Raw genomic sequence first — 19,099 nt, 5'->3', positions numbered from 1 at the left:
AACTATTTCCTTTGACTAGGTTTTCGTCATGCCTTATTAAACGGAGTAGATGGGTTAGGCACCTCATCGTACTTTCCTATGTTTCTATCTTTGTCTATCACTCGGAGCCGTCATATCTAGAGCGGGAGTGCCAGAGTCATTATCTCGCTCTAGCAAATGACGATTCTAAGTGATAGAAAAGGATAGACGCGTAGAAAATGAATAGTTAAACTGCGGGCTTAGCATCGTAAGCACACGACTCTTTCTCGCCGCGACAGAGATCGCCTGTCTCTTTCTGTGCAATACTGTGAAAGAGTGACGGGTGGTGATGTAGAGGCGAGAAAGAGTCGCGCGCTTACGGTGCTAAGCCCGCAGTTGGATCATCATCATACCTATATTGTCAGTACCAACTAAAGGTTCATTTAAATGAAACGACACATTGGGAACAACTTTTTTAATGTTTATTTTTTTTTATAAAAAACAACATCTCAACATAATTTTATTAAACATAGTATCCACTGAATCATGTCAAACAATACATTTATGAACGTTTAAGGATTACCGCAATTTCGTACGGACAGACAAAACTCCTTTCATAATCATAAATTAGTCTTCTTTCGTGTGGATTGTCAGATCAATAACTGACCTCATCAACCCTGGTGTCAGGGTACTGTTGAGCCGCCAAAAGCCTCTTGTAATGACTACGTACTTACTGAAGGAAATAGTAACCGCGACCGATAGCTTAACGTGTATTCCGAAGCATGGATAATCTTACTAAAAACCGATATAGGTACATATGAGAGTCCCGATATTTCAACACTGTTGCAAGTGCCATGATTACGGGACGACTGTCGACTGTGGACAACAGATATCTGATTACCGTGGTAAGAACCCGGTATTATGTGTTTTAATTATGATATTGTCCCCGATTCCTGCAGACACCTCGTAATTTTACTTTAAGTTATACCTGTCATTTTCTTATCCGCCGAAAAGGGACGGATGATTGACAGCTCTTAATTTTAGGAAGAATGAATGAATGTATAACCCGGGCGAATCAAAAAGGTATCTCGCTCGTATGCAAACAGTTTGACGTGTTCTGTCAACTTAATTCTGTCGGGTTATTGGCCAATGTAAAATTTTTAGACGGTTGTTTTAGATTTGTGCTTAAAATTACCCGTCCCTTTCCTTTTCGGCGTATAAGAAAATGACAGATATAACTTTAAATAAAATTAGATGGTGTTTACAGGAATTAGCACCAATAACAGCGTAAAGATTTAGAAATTTCTGAGCGGATCGTAAGTATGGAATAGGCGCTAATTTATTATGGAGAGAGTTTTGCCACGCCAATGAGGTTTTGCCACATCTGGTGTCGCTACTGTTGAGTGTTCTTAAATTTTGATAGTTCCCCATACTATTTGAGTAAACAAACATATTATTATTGTTTTGGTTGATATTTTTTGTACACTATAACGCTTTGCGCTGCGTTTAATTGCAAAATCATAGTGTTTTTCACTAAAGATCGGAAAGAAACTTAAAACTTATTTTCAATCAAAATTGTCTATTTCCAACTGTTGGCTGCTTTCCTTTTTCGTAACTCATCTTACAGATGGGATACACTCTGGTTTGCTCCACATTTTTGAATGTTGCTACACAGTTGGACAGCATGGAGAACTGTCAAAATTTAGGACATTCAACAGTGCTGCCACCTATATTTGAGCTTCTAGTTTTTATGCTCATTACTTAGAATTAGGATTCTGGAAAATAATGAAATCGAATAGCATCTACTTACGTGTAACAAGTAATACATACACTATTATTTATTACTCAATACTTTTACACCGTTTGGCATAATCATACATCTCATTACATTTACTTTAAAGAAAAAACTATTTATAATACAAAAATACAGTAAAACTGACATTTTTACACAATTTTTCCAATGTTTTATGCCTCAAACATTTAAATGGTCAATTTTATTTAAACAAGTAAATAAACACCTATCACATTTTTAATATTTTAGTCTTAACATCGAATGAACAATTTTTAACAACTTTTAGGGGTGGAGGTAAGTAGGAGGGTGATTAAAAATTGAGAAGAAATCCAGAAATAGGAGTAATCATTAAGACAGTTTTCTCAATAAAATTAACAGTCACCCATCACCCTAAATAGCTTGATTTTGACAAGACAAAATATGGTATGTCATGTGTGAAACCACTGCCCTATATTTCCCTAAAAAGTAGCATAGAGAATGTTCCACCGACAAAAGCGTGGCTCTTAAGGGTGTTGGGACCTTTAGTATATAATTTTCGGCGACAATAGATGGCGTAAGTGTATTCACAACCGGTGGTGATCGAAATATTTTTTTATGTCATAAATAAACTAAGCCAAATGAGCTCTACACCTTTTTGCCACTACTTGAAGGACTAGAGAACCTACAAACAAAAAAAATATTATATAAACCCTTCTATAAACCCTTCCTAATTTCTTCAGGTTTAGGTTCTTTAGGTTGGTTCTGAAGCTATTGATATTTTTTCCTAATTAAATGTTATTTTTATTACTTATTATTAGAAAATACATATTTTCGTTTATTTATAACATAAAATACAGAAAATTAGTAAATTAAATTAGTTTTGTATGGGAATGTATAATATATTATTTAATCAATGATTTAAAGAAAATACATTGTTATATTGGCCCTGATTCCTGCAGACACCTTATTTTATTTTAAGTTATACCCGTCATTTTCTTATCCGCCGAAAAGGAAAGGGACGGATGATTGTCAACAAGTTAATTGTAAAACGAATGAATAACCAGGGCTAATAAAATAGGCATCTCGCTGGTATGTAATCCGTTTGACGTGCTGACTACTTAACTCTGTTGGGTTATTAGCTGATGTAAAATATTTAGACGGTTGTTTTAGATTTCTGCTTAAAATTGACGTGTATTCCATAAATTTTATGCCTGTCGATTACCCGTCCCTTTCTTTTTCAACGGATAAGAAAATGACAGGTATAACTTAAAATAAAATTAGATGGCGTCTACAGGAATTAGCACCATTACCTCTTGTGGCACAAATAAAATTAAGCCTCAGAAATAAGGTTAAATGAGAAAAAGACTAATTTATTTACGTTTTACACTGAATATGCTATACGTACGCCATCTAGGTAACGGGTAGGAACTAGACTGGGGTCCCTACACCCTTAAAATGAGGATGATGTGCGAAAGACACATCAGGGAAAATAATTATTCTGTAAACAAAACAAGCTATAAGTATTATAGTGAAAACGCCTTACCGACTGTTAATTTGATTATAAATCTAGACTCCTGTAAAGCTGCTTGTAAATATGAGTTACAAACTAAATATTTTATAATAAAATAGATAAATAAATAAATTTTAGGCTTTTTGAAATAACTCCAAAGATTTAGTTTATTAAAACTAATTAAATTTCTTTATCAGCAAATAATTTCCATTTAATACTGTATATTTTATTTTACATTTAAGCATTTTCTTCTATTGTCATTGGATATTTTTATTTCTATTCTCAACTTAATATACAAAATGACTAGAATTAAGATGATTTAGAAATTAATTAGATTTAGGTACACTTAGGTATAGAAGAGATCTAGAGTGGACAAAATATAGAGTTTTTGATAAGTAGAAGTTTTATGACAAGAAAGGTCTTAAACGCAAATACAGCGTAACTTCATCTATGTAGGTCTCATCCAATATCCAATAGCAACATCACGCGTGTATCCCCAAAGTGGTAGGTAGAGGTGTATAGTATAATATACCACTATTCCTTGTCTTGCATATAAAAAGTTACGCTGTACCGGTCTCCAAATATACTACGAAAAGGGGACATATACAGTTAGTTAAAGCTAGACTGACACCGAAAGCGAGTACAGGGGTGCTAAAAAGGCCACATTGGAGCAATTTATCTAAAAAAGCAAAATTGATATTTGACATTCGTTGACATGTCACGCTGACTTTTATATGACGAAGTCTCAAATTGAATTTTAGATGAATTGCTTCAATGTGGCCGTTTTAGACCCCCCAAATAGAGTGATACGATACACTAAAATAGAGCTTCTCTTATCTTAATCATAAGAAAACGTCAGGAGTATACTCCCTAAAGTGACGGAATTGGTGAACAACTCTTTGCAATTAGTGACTAGGTTTATTTTTTGCCTCAATTAAACATTCAATATGTCTAAAGGCCACATTGAAGCAATTCCTCTGAAACCAATATTGCAATTTGACAGTTACGCATGTAGAAGTAAGTGCGCAATGACTACAAATTCCAAAAAGCAATATTGCTTTTTAAGATGAATTGCTTCAATATGGCCTTTTTAGACCCCCTCATTGAAAAGCAAATATGAGTAGAGTGACTAGTTAATACGGAATGTTGTCAAAATCCCTAACTACAGGTTGTCGGTTTACACGACATGACTGGGATATCAAGTAGCTGAGCGTGTTCTAATTTTTTTTAAGCATCATGCCTGTATCCTCGAAGGGATAGGCAGTGGTGTATAATAATGTACACCCACTCGTCGCTACCTATGTTCAAGCTCTATTTAATAGGAGGCGAGCTTGTTACCGTTGAAATTATTATTTTTAATTTATTAAGACCTGTGAATGTAGCGGAATAAACGAATATGTTTTTTTTTATAATACACCGAGCCACTAATTGAATAAACCTTTTCAAATTTATTTACTCTAGGAAGACTAATACATCAAATAACTAAATAATTATCTTTTATTTTTACATATTGTTCACCAATAACGTCTACACATCAAAAGATCTTAAACACCAACGGTTTGACAATAAAGTTTTTTTTAATATAGCAATTTGTTTAGGCTTACTAATAACTATAATAATCTGTCCATCCGTATGTATACCTCTACTATGCACCATTATGATTAAATATTTTCATCCCTTTCTATAAATCCACTCCAGATTATAATTTTCAATACAATTGGTCGTATTAGAGTTTTTTTTTGCTATTTACTGGCAACATTACACGGAATAAACCAATCAGAGAGAAGAGTTGCTGTGAATGTTGCCAGTTTTTGATAAAATTGTCGACTTATTTATTTCTGTGACATGATGTTTTTAATGCTTTATTTTGGTGATTATTTTTTTAACTCACTCATAATAACCATTTTGGAAGTCAAATTTTGGCAATTCTTCTAATAGTTTTTCGTTCAATTTATCCTAATAAATGTCATCAATTAACAATATATTTTAAAAGGTTTACTGGAAATTTACATGAGATATTAAAAAAAAATGATAATGTCGTTTTGGACTGAAAAATTAAAAATAAATAATAATATTCTATTTTATTACATACAATATTAACAACATACCCAATTAATAATGTCTGTTACCATTTTCGCAATTTTTGAGTTGAAAAAGAATCCTTTCAATCATCAATGGTAAGTAAATTAAAAAATTTGGTCGATTTTGATAATGATACTTATTTTGTTCTTGATAAATACAGTTTTTCAGGAGATTATTTGTTTTAATCCTGTTAAATAAAATGTCAAATATTCGTTTTAATTGGGTATTTTCAAGATCCCAAATTTTAGGGAAGAATTACGAATTATTAGTACGCCAAGATATTTGACACGTTGCATTGTCAAGACTACCTACTCCTCTACACAAAGCTCTCTTGCCAAGACGCACGGCCAAGCTAATAAATAATCATTTCACCAAGAGCTTGTCATTTATAGAAGCCTAGTTCTTATTACACTTTTCTTCTTGTCAAGATCATCAAATGGCCAAGATTCTGCACATTATCACATAAGTTTCATAACAAAGGTCCCATTGCCAAGAACACGAAAAGACTGCACCTTGCCAAGATCACACATAGCAAGAATCACGAAAAGTCTTCAAGGCCAAGTAGGCCAAGTACTGGTAAACACCGTCCCAGTTAGCCAAGTACCGGTAACCACTCGCCAATTACCGGTAACGACTCGCCAAGTACCGGTAAAAACCGGTAACCTTCGGCCAAATCCCGGCTATGTTTACCAGCAGTCACATTCTAGCTAGTCCCGGAAGGGGAACAGCCCCCCTACCCCACCGGCGTCCCAATCTGCCACCTCCACTGGGCCGAAACATTCGTCGAAGAACTGCTCCATCGATTTGTAAAGGTGGATATGAGAACGCTCGAAGTTGTGGCCTTCGTCTGGGTACACCTGGAATAGAAAGGTAGGTTTTATAATTCTCTCCTCTCAGCTCATCGTGACTGGCAAAGTGCTTAGATGAGAAAAGGCATCGTGGAGATAGCCCAATGTGTAGGTCTTGACTCTCCAGTTCATAACGCCCTCTCGGAGACAGAAACAGATGGATTAAGCTCGTACGAGAGGAAATGATGCAACACGGATGGATTGGTATGCCTAAAGGTTGTCTATGCTCACTTTTGGACCTATTTAAATCCTTATAGGGGTTGCAGGCGTGTGATGTCTGTCAAATTACCTGATGCGTATAAACAGCATTAGCCTTGATGAGAGCCCTTGCGAGGGCTAATGCTTGGTGTGGTGGGGCCACAACGTCAGCGGTAGCATGCGCCAGCAGCAGGCGGCGTGGCGGCAGGTTGCCCGCTTTCCGCCACACCGCGCTCACGCTCAACGCCCCCGCCCATGACGAGCCGTAGCCGCTGTAGCGCTCCGTCCAGTAGGAATCTAAACGAAAGACATTAGGTTTAATCGCGAGGGTGGAATTTTGGAGATTCGTGGGATCCTTTTAATTTAAATTTTATGTACTGGATACATTCTGGATATACTCCAGACACAGTTCTCAGCAATTGGTGAAACAGCCGTTCAGTTCAGGTAGCTATTTATTTATTAACAATTAAACACGGCGGCGTAATAGCATAGAATAAGGAATAATACTTATACGTATAGAACGGCAATTCTCATCTCCCCACCAGCGGCTGAGCTAGGTTTATCTCACCCCCCTTTCCAAATCGTATGGGCGTCAGACGTCATACACACACATGCGCGTGACAGAAACACCACGTAGGTATAAATATTCACGTCAGCAGACATTTGGTGAAGTTTCAGGCATCGTTAGCATCCAGCGCAGTAGCCGCTCCGTCATTTTTGCCCCAGAATAGAATATATGGGAAGTCTTACTATAATGCCTGAGGTCAGTAAGCGGTGCGACGACCGCCAGACATCTAGTGACATTTCTGACATCATCTGCTGCGAGCGCCGTGGCCGCGCCGCCGCCGTACCCCTGCCCCCACACGCCCACGCGGCTGCCGTCGACCATCTTCAGGTTGTCTCGGAGGTAGCTGGAATATGGGAGAAGAATCCATCGTTACAAAAATCTTCCTCATCTGTAAATATGCAAAGAAATGGAGCTGACGTGGCATTAAATGGCTTAATGCCCACATCAATCTGAAAGGAAAAGTTCCACCTCAGGAGTCTTCCGACAGAGAGACAACAGACGATTCAGAGGAACAGAAGAGGACAACATCTTTAATGCATGTTATGATATCCGCTGCTAACACTGCCATTTTCAAATTACGCAATTATCCTCATTTTGAGCTGAAAATTGTTGTTCATATTCACGATTTCCTGATTATATCATGAGTGTAACAAATCAGCTGATTATTTTTTTTTATCCTGACCAGGTAGACAGGTCAAAATATCCATCTTAGCATTTCAAGTGTCCTCCATGAACACAAAGCTGTTTATCACATTTCATTACAAAGGCGTTTGTCATATCCACTCGCGTTCTTGCTGATAGTTTGGAAACATGGTATAGTACCGGTATTTGAAGATCTGATGACACTTACGAGAGCACAGCGATCTGGTCCTCCACATCGACAGTGAGCAGCTTGTGGTAGATCTCCGTCCGCAACTCCTCGCCCTGTCCGCCGGCGCCTCTTGCGTCGATCTCTGCCACGATGAAGTTCCTTGCCGCCGCCAGGTACCAACCCCAGTCTGGCTTCCATTTCTCTGTCACCAGCTGGCCTCCTGGTTTTGCGGAGCTGAATTGCAAAAAGGATAAAATTCAATAACATAATATGGCGTTACATTTGTAATACTATATTTTTTTATATAAGATCTATCGTCAATAAATCGCTCTGCCTAAAAGAGATAACTATCAAATATATGGAAAGCGTATATTTTTTCTCGCTTCTTTACGTTGACATCCTAATGTGGTCCTAAAGGGGTGCGCTTTTGAAGTAGCGGCGCCTACTCGCTACGTCACAAGATCGTCATAGAACCTAAGTAGCTAAATAAATAAAATAGGAAACAAAAACTCAAAGGACAAAACATACTACAATCACATTGTTATGTGCTCGAACCCCCCGGGGTTTTGCCCTGATACTTACACATGCAGTACAAGTGGCAGCGGCAAGTCGTCAGTTTCTCTAAACCCTGGTGGTAGCAACAGACGGACGCGAGCTTCACGATCCGCTTGTACCTGGGCATAGATTGGATAATAACATATAATAATATATAAAAATAATATAATAATAAAAAAAATATAACATAAAATCGGTAATATATTGTTACGAATAGCCATAATTTCTGCAGACACCTTATCCGCCGAAAAGAAAAGCGACGGGTAGTCGACAGGCATAAAAGTTAGGTATATAATCAAGAAAAAAAAATATAAAAAATAATAATTTAAGTGATATAATTTAATAATAATATATTTTTTTAAAAAAAGAACTTATATTATTATTTTTTTTGTTAAAAAAATTATATTGGCCAATAACCCGTCAGAATTAAGTTGACAGCACACGTTAAACGGGGGGTAGTTTCCAACTAGTCAAATCAGTTACTTTTCACTAAACGTCAACATATGAAATTACTATGGAATTTGTATCAAAAAATTCTGTGACGTCACAGAAAACGTGACAAAATGTCGAAGTTATTATTATTTTTTTCTTTATTAAAATTAAAAAATAAGTTAAATAGAAAAAAAGAAACGTTTTTGTCAGTTTTAGATCTGCCTTTATTTAGTAATCAGTATTTCTTAATTTATCTTTGGAAACTACCAAATTACCTATTTAAATACTTTTGTTAAGAAGAAAAAAAAAAGGAAACTAAGAAGATTGGTTTGGTCGAATTGATTGTATTTTTTATTTTCTTTCATACTTTAAGCTCACTTCTTCTCGTGATAGACTGAGAATAGTTCGCAATCGACCCGCTTTTTAGACTTACCATAGATATTTTAACATATAATATACTGACCTCGACTCTAAACACTTTGGACTGCGGCGCGGCGAGGCCGGCGTATTTCTGTCTCAGGGGCTGTCCGTCCCACAGTACAGCGCGCCGCTCACCAGTTGCTGTGCACAGCAGGTACACCGGCGGGCCAGGGCCCAGGCACTCCTGGGGAGGGGGGGACAACGTAAGTTCACAAATATAATATAATTATAGTCGTGTTGTAGTTATGGGCAGTCAGGGTACATAGGTAGAAAATCGGAAAAGATTTGTGATGCAAGAAAATCTTAGAAAATCCAATGAGGCTGATTTCTATGAAAATCTATATTTGTCGTGTTTATTTTTTTGTTTATCCTAATAAGGTAATGTACATAATTTTGTGTTGTTATTACTATAAAATCCTGCTTAGTAGAACATGCCAATAAAGTCTATGCCATTTACCACATGGCTCATGTAACGACTACTAACTTACATCAGTAAGTAGTAACCGGGACCAACGGCTTAACGTGCCTTCCGAAGCACGGATCATCTTACTTTCGTACAATCAGGTGATCATTCTGTAATGTCCTAACCAAACTAGGGATCACATCATGATATATCCTCACCGGGATTTGAACCAGGGACCTCCGGATCATGAGCCCAACGCTCAAACCACTGAACCACGGAGGCCGTTAGGCTGACTTTTGATGATTAAAAGAGTTTTAGAAGATTTTTTTAATGGTAAGTTTTCATACACACTTCCTCTTCCCTTCAACGTTGCTGTGCCTAGCACCCATTTTACTACACGGAATGAAATAAATGTTGCGTACTTATTGAGTATCAATACTGTTGGAAACATTAAAATATTCATTGACAATAGACCTAATTAGTAAAATAAGTTTTTTCGTATGGCAATACTGCCCTACCGGAGCGTCACGAGGCACGCATATTTTGTAACGAATTTATAAAAACTAAGAAAAACCCAATAAATATTAGTAAACAAAGGAGTTTAAGTTTCCACCACCACCAGCACCACGCCACGTCAGGAGACACCTCCACTTATAGTACGGCATGGGCCGTACAAATACCCTTTCAAAAATCTTCCTTACCTGTACGAAGTAAGAGAAGTTCTTGCTAAAGATGACTCTGTTGTAGAGGCACTCCGTCGGCAGGGAGTCATTCTCATCAGACACGTGGGGCAGCACTGTCGACGTCGGCCACGCCGGCAGCGGGGACGTGGAGTTCTCTTGATCCTGGAGATAATAACAATAATCATCATCATCAGCCCATTAACATCCCCACTGCTGGGGCACGGGCCTTCCCTATGGATGGATAGGGAGATCGGGCCTTAAACCACCACGCGGGCCCAGTGCGGATTGATGGTTATTAACGACTGCTAATGCAGCCGGGACCAACGGCTTAACGTGCCTTCCGAAGTATGGAGGAGCTCGAGATGAAAACTTTTTTTTGTGGTCACCCATCCTATGACCGGCCTTTGCGAAAGTTGCTTAACTTCAACAATCGCAGCCCGAGCGCGTTTACCGCTGCGCCGCCACAATGTTCTGTCTAGCCGACAAGCGCGAGAGGCGACACAGAAATGAGGGGGCCGATTTACCACCTTTGCCAACTAATAACCCTCAACTACAATGCCAGTCGTGCGGCCGCTACTGTCGCTCTCGCATCGGACTTTATAGCCATTTTAAAAGCTGCCACAGAAACGCTGCTTGAATCATCTGATAAAGATGTAAAGGCCTGAGATGATGATTCGTACTGCGAGTACTAACCGGGTCTTCGCTAGTAGGTTCAACAGTGGAATCAGGTGGCAGAGGGTCCATATCGGGGCACGTGACGCAGTGGGCTGGTTCAGGCCAGGTTGCGGAGTCAGCAGGCACCGATACCCGGTATAGATGACGCTCGCCAGCCTTCTCTGGAGCTGTGCCGATCAGGTACCTGGAACGAGATTTAATGTTGGTACTGTGGTGTGTAAGACCAGTAATACTGTCTCCGAGCACCAGACATTATTCCACGGTGTTCGTTAACGAAATTCAGTTCAGTCATTTTAATTGTAATACTCTGTAGTTTATAATAAATAAGTAAATAGGTAAATAAGTAAATAAGTGAGTTTATAATAAATAATAACATAACATAAACAGCCTATATACGTCCCAATGCTGGGCACAGGCGTCCCCTCAATCAACCGGAGGGGGTATAGAGCATACTCCACCACGTTGCTCCAATGCTGGTTGGCGGAGGTGTTTATGCCAACAAACGGCTTAACGCGCCCTCCGAAGCACGGAATCATTTTACATTTTCGGACAATCAGGGGCCTGTTTAATAAAACTTACAATTGTAAATTACAACGACAATTTGATGTTCATTCCGTAGCTAATATGAAACTGCAAAATATTCGTGATCACACACTCCGCAATGTACATCAAATTGTCATTGTAATTTACAATTGTAAGTTTTATTAAACAGGCCCCTGGTGATTCAAGCCTGAAAAGTCCTTACCAAACAAAGGACAGTCTCACAAAGTGATTTCGACAATGTACCCATCGGGAATCGAACCCGAATAAATAATAATAATTTAGTGAGTTTATAATATTAGTTTAGAAGCAGAAGATCCAGACTATACTTACAGCAGCCGCCTCCGCTCATCCCACCCAACCAACTGCGTGATCTCAAACATCCCTTGTGTCAGAGTAGTCTTCGCATCCTGGGAGACCCTGACAGCGTGCCTCCAGGTGCCAGGCTGGTCCGCCACCGGCGCCGTGGTGAAGACTCCGCCCTTACCGCCGAGCAGGGCTCCGCCCCCGCACCAGCCGCAGTCGTCGTCTACAGGGTCGGAGCCGAGGCCAGACCAGCGCGAGCCGTCGGATTCGTCGCGGTAGATCTGGGGATGTTAATGTATTTTTTTGGTTAGGTAGTTAGTAGTGTCAATATATGTATAACCCTGACACCAGGGTTGTTGAGGTTGGTAATCCACTTCACAACCCACACGATAGAAGAAGAAGTGTCAATACTCACATCCTGGCAGTTGTAAGTGTTGGCGTTGCAGATGCTGATGATGGAGACATTCTGCGGTCGGTTGAGCAGCAGGACAGCAATTTGTTTCTCCGAAATCCACGTCGTCCAGCGCACGTACCATTCTGTCGAGGTGATGTTACGAACACTTACAAATCAGAATCATTTATTCAACGTAATTAACAAAAATCAGAGTCATTTATTCAACGTAAATATCAGAAATCAGAACCATTTATTCGACGTATTTATCAGAAATCAGAATCATTTATTCAACGTAATTAACAGATACCAGAGTCATTTATTCAACGTAAATATCAGAAATCAGAATCGTTTATTAAATGTAAGTATCAGAAATCAGAATAATTTTTATTCAACGTAATTATCAGAAATCAGAGTCATTATTCAACGTAAATATCAGAAATCAGAATCGTTTATTAAATGTAAGTATCAGAAATCAGAATCATTTTTATTCAACGTAAATATCGGAAATCAGAAATCAGAATCATTTATTCAACGTAATTATCATGATTATTGGATTTACTTATAAGGTCAATCTCATCTCATGAAAAAAAAATCAATCTCATTTCGTGAAGGAGAATATCATGAACTAATTAATGTAATTAACTTGTTGTAAGTTGTCAATTGTCAGTTTTTTTTTCAATCAAGCCACGTGATTTTGCAAGGTGTTATGTCTGACGAGAAGAAATGAGAAGAAACTACAACAGCAATAACAGGATGACATTGATGATTATTTTGTAATTTTAAATGCATAATGACAGTTTCAAAATTGTCATAAAAACTTATTGTTGGTGATGCAAACGATATTTGGCACGGAAAAGAGAAGGCTCACAGTCGAGTGTTTTCGCATCTCGGTGTGGGGACCCGGTATTGTAAATCTTAGTTTGGTTAAGAGAATGCATGCTGGTGACCTGATTGTCCGAAAGTAAGACGATCCGTGTTTCATAAGTCCGGTTCATGAGCCATGTCAGGGGACTTTGGCGGCTGAATAATAACCCTGACACCAGGGTTGCTATGGTTGATAATCCACCACATTCGCCCACACGATCGAAGTTTTTTTATAATGGCCAAGTATGAGATCATATTTTTGAAATTATATTTTTTTATTATTTTGTTTTTATTAAATAATGTGATTATTTTAAAATTTAGTTAGACGTGTTTACCTAAATTTATATACAAGAAAATAAATTCTTTATCTTTTTTTCGTTTGTATACTTACCTTTATCAACTTGTGAGGTGAACTGTATAGCGTGCGGGAACAGGAACTTTGGGGTTTTAAGGCTCACTACGTACACCGTCGCCACCGGGTTGTTGGTGTTAACCTGGAATATATTTATTCTTTCTATTTACGATGTATTTAACCTTTGTTTAATTTTCAAATATACGATCGAACAGCGAACTCCAAACCGAAATATTTTACAGCAAACTTTCTGGAAAGTTTTAGAAAGTTCAACAAATTCTACAACTATGTAAGTTGGAAGGGATGAGCTAACAATAAACACGTCCATTATCTCCGTTGTACCCGGATGAGATTCCACAACCAACAAACTTTCTCGAAGGAAGCCTGAATTAATATTTGTATTAGGATTGATGATAAGCATGGCAAATAATGGATTAATGAAGACTGGTGGACTACTGTTGTCTTTCGATAGGCCATTATTGGTAGTCTTTCGATAGACTATCGACACGATTGATAGTAAAGTTAGTCACTATCTATAGATATAACTATAGTTCAAAACTATCGACACTAAATCAGTGGTTCCTAACCTTCTTAATGTCACTACCCCTGTGAACAACCAAAACACAACACAACACAATGTCCATAAATGGAGCTTACCCCTAATTTAAAATAATTAAAACCACACAAATTCGAACGAAATGTTTATTATGTAAGTAAGAAAATGCACGTTTAGGTAACTAGTAAAGTAATATATATAATAAATCTCGGAGTTAACTAGTGGGAAGGTTGAAATTACTTTGCATTCGCAAGTTTGACAATATTAGGTTCGGTTTCACTCAACGCGCATCTCATGTCATGCTCAACATTCAGACAGTTTCTGGCTTTTGTTTTTAATGTAACAAGAGTTAATACTATTTCGTGCCATCCCGTGTTACCCCCATAGAATCTCCGTTTTACCCCTGAGGGGGTAATTATCCCCAGGTTAAGAACCACTGTTATAGATGGTGTTGCTTCTGAGTTTTGTAGAAACAATCGATACTATACAAATTCAAAAATATCTATATTCAGTAAAAATTGTACCCTTTTTTCTGAATAAACATTTTTATTATTATTATTTATTATGTACGTCGTTTCCATATAATAATAAATTTTGTCGAATAAAAATAAAAAATAAAGTATACGAACAGACTTACAAGAATTACGTATAGAATATCATGTCATAATAAGGATTGAAAGTCAAGTAAGTAGAACTAAATAATTATAATTTGTCATCAAAATAATCACTTGGAGAATAATACGCTAATGCCATAAAAGTCTCACCTTGGGATACCAGAGCGTGAGTATGCTCGGATAGGCTGGCGGCTCCTGCAAGTCCAGGCCGTACCAGGAATACCTGTGCTTCTGCACCAGGCTGTCGTTGTAGGTGACGTACATGAGGTTCTGACCGTCTGGGCTGAACCACAACGCCCGGTCCAGGCGCAACACTTCAGTCTCGTAAAGGAAGTCTGGCACGCCGTTCCAGATCACTCCAGGAACACCTGGAAATATTGTTAGTGATAACTAACAAGAATCCTGGGTTCAAATCCCGGTGGCGACATCTCAGGAAAATCACTTTGTGACTACTTTGGTTAGGACATTACAGGCTGATCACCTGATTGTCCGAAAGTAAGATGATCCGTGCTTCGGAAGGTACGTTAAGCCGTTCGTCCCGGTTACTACTTACTGATGCAAGTTAGTAGACACCAGGGTTGTTGGGTTGGTAATCCACCTTACAACCCACACGATAGAAGAAGAACAAGTGACAATTCTCAACACTTCTTTAAGCCTCTCTGCTATTGTTGTTTTCACTAACACAGTTGACTCGACCATTATAAAAAAATAAAAAATAAAAAAAAATGCATTTATTTCAGGTAGGTACCCATATTGTAAGATATAATTATGTCTCTTTAAATTTAAAAGTTATTACAATGAAAAAATAATAATAATAATGAAATAAAGTTAAAAATTATTAAAATCAAAACTTAAAATTAAAATTATATTTATTAAAATGAAAAATTAATTAATATTGAGTTAAAAATAAATATAAAATAATAAATACGGCTCACCACCTATCACGTTGGTCTAACAGAAAGCTCAGGTGAGGCGTGGGTCTGGTGATGGACGTACCTTTCACTACCTCAATGAGGGTCTTTCCAGGCTACTTTCCTCAAAACCAATATAGATGGCGCTGTACAGATTTTACTTCGTTTCCTTTTGATGGATATCAGACATATGCACTTTTTATCTTTGTTTTTAGGTATAAATATTGATCCTCTTTATTACACCCAGGCAAAATTACATCTTCCAGCCATTATTCTGATCAATATACATAACATTAATATAGGTAGCGACATAATTATATACATAATGTTATCATCAGCCCATTAACGTCTCCAGTGCTGGGGCACGGGCCTTCCCTATGGATGGATAGGGAGATCGGGCCTTAAACCATCACGCGGGCCCAGTGCGGATTGATGGTTATTAATGTAGCCGGCACCAACACGGCTTAACGTGCCTTCCGAAGCACGGAGGAGCTCGAGATGAAAACTTTTTTTTTGTGGTCACCCATTCTATGACCGGCCTTACACTTAATTAACACTTAACATCACACTGCACTTCACGCCAAACTCACCAGTGTTGGTGATCCTGCAGATGAGCCTCTTGAGCACCCAGGGCTTGTAGTAGATGTCATTGTCGTGCACGAAGACGAGGCTGCTGCCGGTGGGTGACCACTCGGCGTACTGCAGCAGCGGCGCTGATCGGTCGTCCTCTACGTGCGAGATCGGGATCTTGTTCCTTGACATGACAATAATAAAATAATAATAATAAAAATCGTGTATTACCTCCACAACATAACAATAATAAGTTACATTTTGACTTAATTAACTTATGTTTGTAGAGGCTGGAGACTAAACTAGGTTACCCTGTACTATAGGCTCCAGGCCTCCACCTCCAGAATAAATATGGACACTGGGGAGTATGTTTGTACATAGAATAATTATGGTTAGTAAACTGAGTAATAAACGCGAAAAAGAAAGAAAAAAATAATATTAATAACAATTTTTCAGTTTGAGTTCAAGTAAAATAGACTAAGCCGTAAAGTAAGTGTGTGTGTGTGTGTGTGTGTGTGTGTGTGTGTGTGTGTGTGTGAGTGTGTGTGAGTGTGTGTGTGTGTGTGAGTGTGAGTTTGTGTGTGTGTGTGTGCGTGCGTGCGTGCGTGCGTGCGTGTGTGTGTGTGTGTCTATCTGCAACATTAGCAACAGCAACAACAGGTTTGTAGGTGACATGTGACCCCTATATACTTTTTTATCACCGTCACTGTCGAGTGCTGTTATCCTGTACAACTTGGCTAAGGCTACCAAATACTCGTACAGGGCTAAAATTAAACGCTTTAGAAAATAGTGCCATTTTCTATCCTCAACATCGGTTATCTTCAAGATTCAAAATGTCTACTTCTTATCGTGTGGGTTGTGAGGTGGAATACCAATCTCATCAACCCTGGTGTCAGGAATAATCACTGAGCCGCCAAAGGCCCCTGACATGGCTCACGTAACGACTACGTACTTACATCAGTATGTTTACGTAGTAACCAGGACCAACGGCTTAACGTGCCTTCTGAACCACGAATCGTCTTACTTTCGGACAATCAGGTGATCAGCCTGTAATGTCCTAACCAAACTAGGGATCACAAAGTGACTTGTCCCCACCGGGATTCGAACCCGGGACCTTCGGATCGTGAGCCCAACTCTCAACCACTGGACCACGGAGGCCGTTAAACGTGTCTTTCTAAGCACGGATCATCTTTTTTTGGACAATCAGGTGATCAGCTTATAATGTCCTAACCAAACTAGGGATCACAAAGTGATTTTTGCGATATTTTCCCACCGGGATTCGAACCCAGGACCTTCGGATCGTGAGCTCAACGCTCAACCACTGGACCACAGAGGCCGTTATTCTAAATGTTTTTTTTTTTTTTTTTTGTCTTTAATTTACTTAAGGGCTTTTAACAAAATTTGTTATGCCAGCCCCATCGATCAAGACTGACTAAAACTGATAAAAAATCATATTTAATTCATGCCTCCACCCACAACAGCCTAAGATGTGATGCTGTTGTGAATGAAAGCATAAATCAAATATGATTCTCTGCTCGTAGGTTCTGATAAAAAGGCCTCCAAGACACCTATATCACTATTCTGACTCCTAATTTTAAGATGTTTAAATAAAAACAGCCTTTGTGAGGCATTCCGAGTACATTCATATAAGATATGGTACGTATCTTCTCTCTTCCCACAAACTTCGCAGTTTGGGGAAGAGGTTTTTTTCATTAAGTAAGCAAAGCTCTTTAAAGGAATATGCCCAGATCTTAACCTAAAAGCAATTTTGAGAAGTTTCCTCCCGAACTTAACATCGACGAACCATGGTATTCGAGGAGGCTGACACGCAATAGTCCTGTACCAGACACCCTTCTCCTTGGATCTTACGTCGAAATACTCTTTCCAGGAGGAGCGCCACGACTTTATATATGAATGAAAAATATCGGAATATTCAGGGATTATAAATACCTCACTGCCATCAGTACAGGCGCACTTTGCCAAATTGTCAGCCTCCTCGTTACCGCTCAAGCCTACATGAGAAGGAACCCATTGCAACCTCAGAGTCACCCCAACAGGCAAACCATATACCATATCTAATATTTTATAAGAAAGCGCTGTACCTCTGTAGCCCATAGCGGAACGAGCCACATGTTGCAAAGCACTTTTACTGTCCGTGAAAATAACAATTCTTTTAGATGATAAGGTATATGAATAGGAGATGGCCTCTGAAATAGCAAATAGCTCCGCAGACATAATACATATATTGCTAGTAATTTTGTAGCGAGTTCTAAAATTTGTATTCTGATCAAAAAAGGCAGCTCCCATACCATCTTTTGATTTAGAAGCATCTGTAAAAATCCTATGAAATCCTCTATATTTAAAATTAACTTCTTGAATTATATTGAATTTAAGGGAATTCAGTTCATACAAATTTTTAGAACGCTGTACACTGTCTAAATTAGTAAAAATAACATCAATAATATTTGCCTTCGACATCCAAAAACTTAGAGTAAACATTAACAACGGATTAGAGGAAAATATCCTTTCATGCTTAACTTGATTATAAACAAATGGCAGCAGCGGCTTCTTTTTATTGTGCCAATACCTATTCTCAGAAGCAGTTCCAAGTTCACATAGTAATTTGACCGTAGGGTTATATGACCACGAACGACATTTTAGACCATATTTTAATGCTAGATACTGCCTTCTCAAAGATAACGGCGGGATACAAAGTTCAGCTTCCATTACGTGTATAGGGGTTGTTTTTATAAACCCTCCAATGACCCTCAGAGCCTGATTCTGTATCCTATCTAATTTCGAGACATGGTTTTGTGCACTGTGGTGATATAGGAAACAACCATAATCCACACGACTCCTTACCAAAGCAATGTACAACCTTCGCAGGTGCTTTGGGTGTACCCCCCATGAAGGGCCTACTAAAATTTTAAGAATGTTCAGGAATTTGGATGTCTTTTCACATATTTCATTAATGTGCTTACCGAAACGCAGACTTTTATCCAACCATAAACCTAAGTATTTGAAGTTATCTACCAACTGTAGCGGAATATTTTTAGCATTTATAGTAACATTAAAATG

At 38.4% G+C, this 19,099-nt stretch overlaps 1 protein-coding gene across 12 annotated transcripts in view; it reads right to left on the bottom strand.

Annotated features, from left to right (window-relative positions):
* Window positions 1–418: 418 nt before the first annotated feature.
* Window positions 419–19,099, bottom strand: part of LOC126376484 (inactive dipeptidyl peptidase 10) — a 147,237-nt gene continuing 128,556 nt past the window's right edge. For 11 of the 12 annotated variants that reach the window (XM_050023886.1, XM_050023894.1, XM_050023888.1 and 8 more), the window contains 13 exons: window positions 16,042–16,205; window positions 14,691–14,908; window positions 13,410–13,512; window positions 12,176–12,297; window positions 11,788–12,041; window positions 10,933–11,098; window positions 10,258–10,401; window positions 9,197–9,337; window positions 8,329–8,420; window positions 7,786–7,980; window positions 7,118–7,278; window positions 6,459–6,664; window positions 419–6,178 (listed from right to left, as the gene is read on the bottom strand). In XM_050023886.1, coding sequence (XP_049879843.1) covers window positions 6,029–6,178; window positions 6,459–6,664; window positions 7,118–7,278; window positions 7,786–7,980; window positions 8,329–8,420; window positions 9,197–9,337; window positions 10,258–10,401; window positions 10,933–11,098; window positions 11,788–12,041; window positions 12,176–12,297; window positions 13,410–13,512; window positions 14,691–14,908; window positions 16,042–16,205 — 2,116 coding nt within the window. In that variant the 3' untranslated portion in view covers window positions 419–6,028. The remainder of the gene's footprint in view (window positions 6,179–6,458; window positions 6,665–7,117; window positions 7,279–7,785; window positions 7,981–8,328; window positions 8,421–9,196; window positions 9,338–10,257; window positions 10,402–10,932; window positions 11,099–11,787; window positions 12,042–12,175; window positions 12,298–13,409; window positions 13,513–14,690; window positions 14,909–16,041; window positions 16,206–19,099) is intronic. The other variant, XR_007567723.1, reaches the window with a different exon arrangement.

This window comes from Pectinophora gossypiella, chromosome 21 (assembly GCF_024362695.1).
Source record: "Pectinophora gossypiella chromosome 21, ilPecGoss1.1, whole genome shotgun sequence".
Taxonomy (NCBI): Eukaryota; Metazoa; Arthropoda; class Insecta; order Lepidoptera; family Gelechiidae; genus Pectinophora; species Pectinophora gossypiella.
The sequence above is the reverse complement of the archived record's forward strand: the minus strand, read 5'-3'. Positions and strand labels throughout refer to the sequence as shown.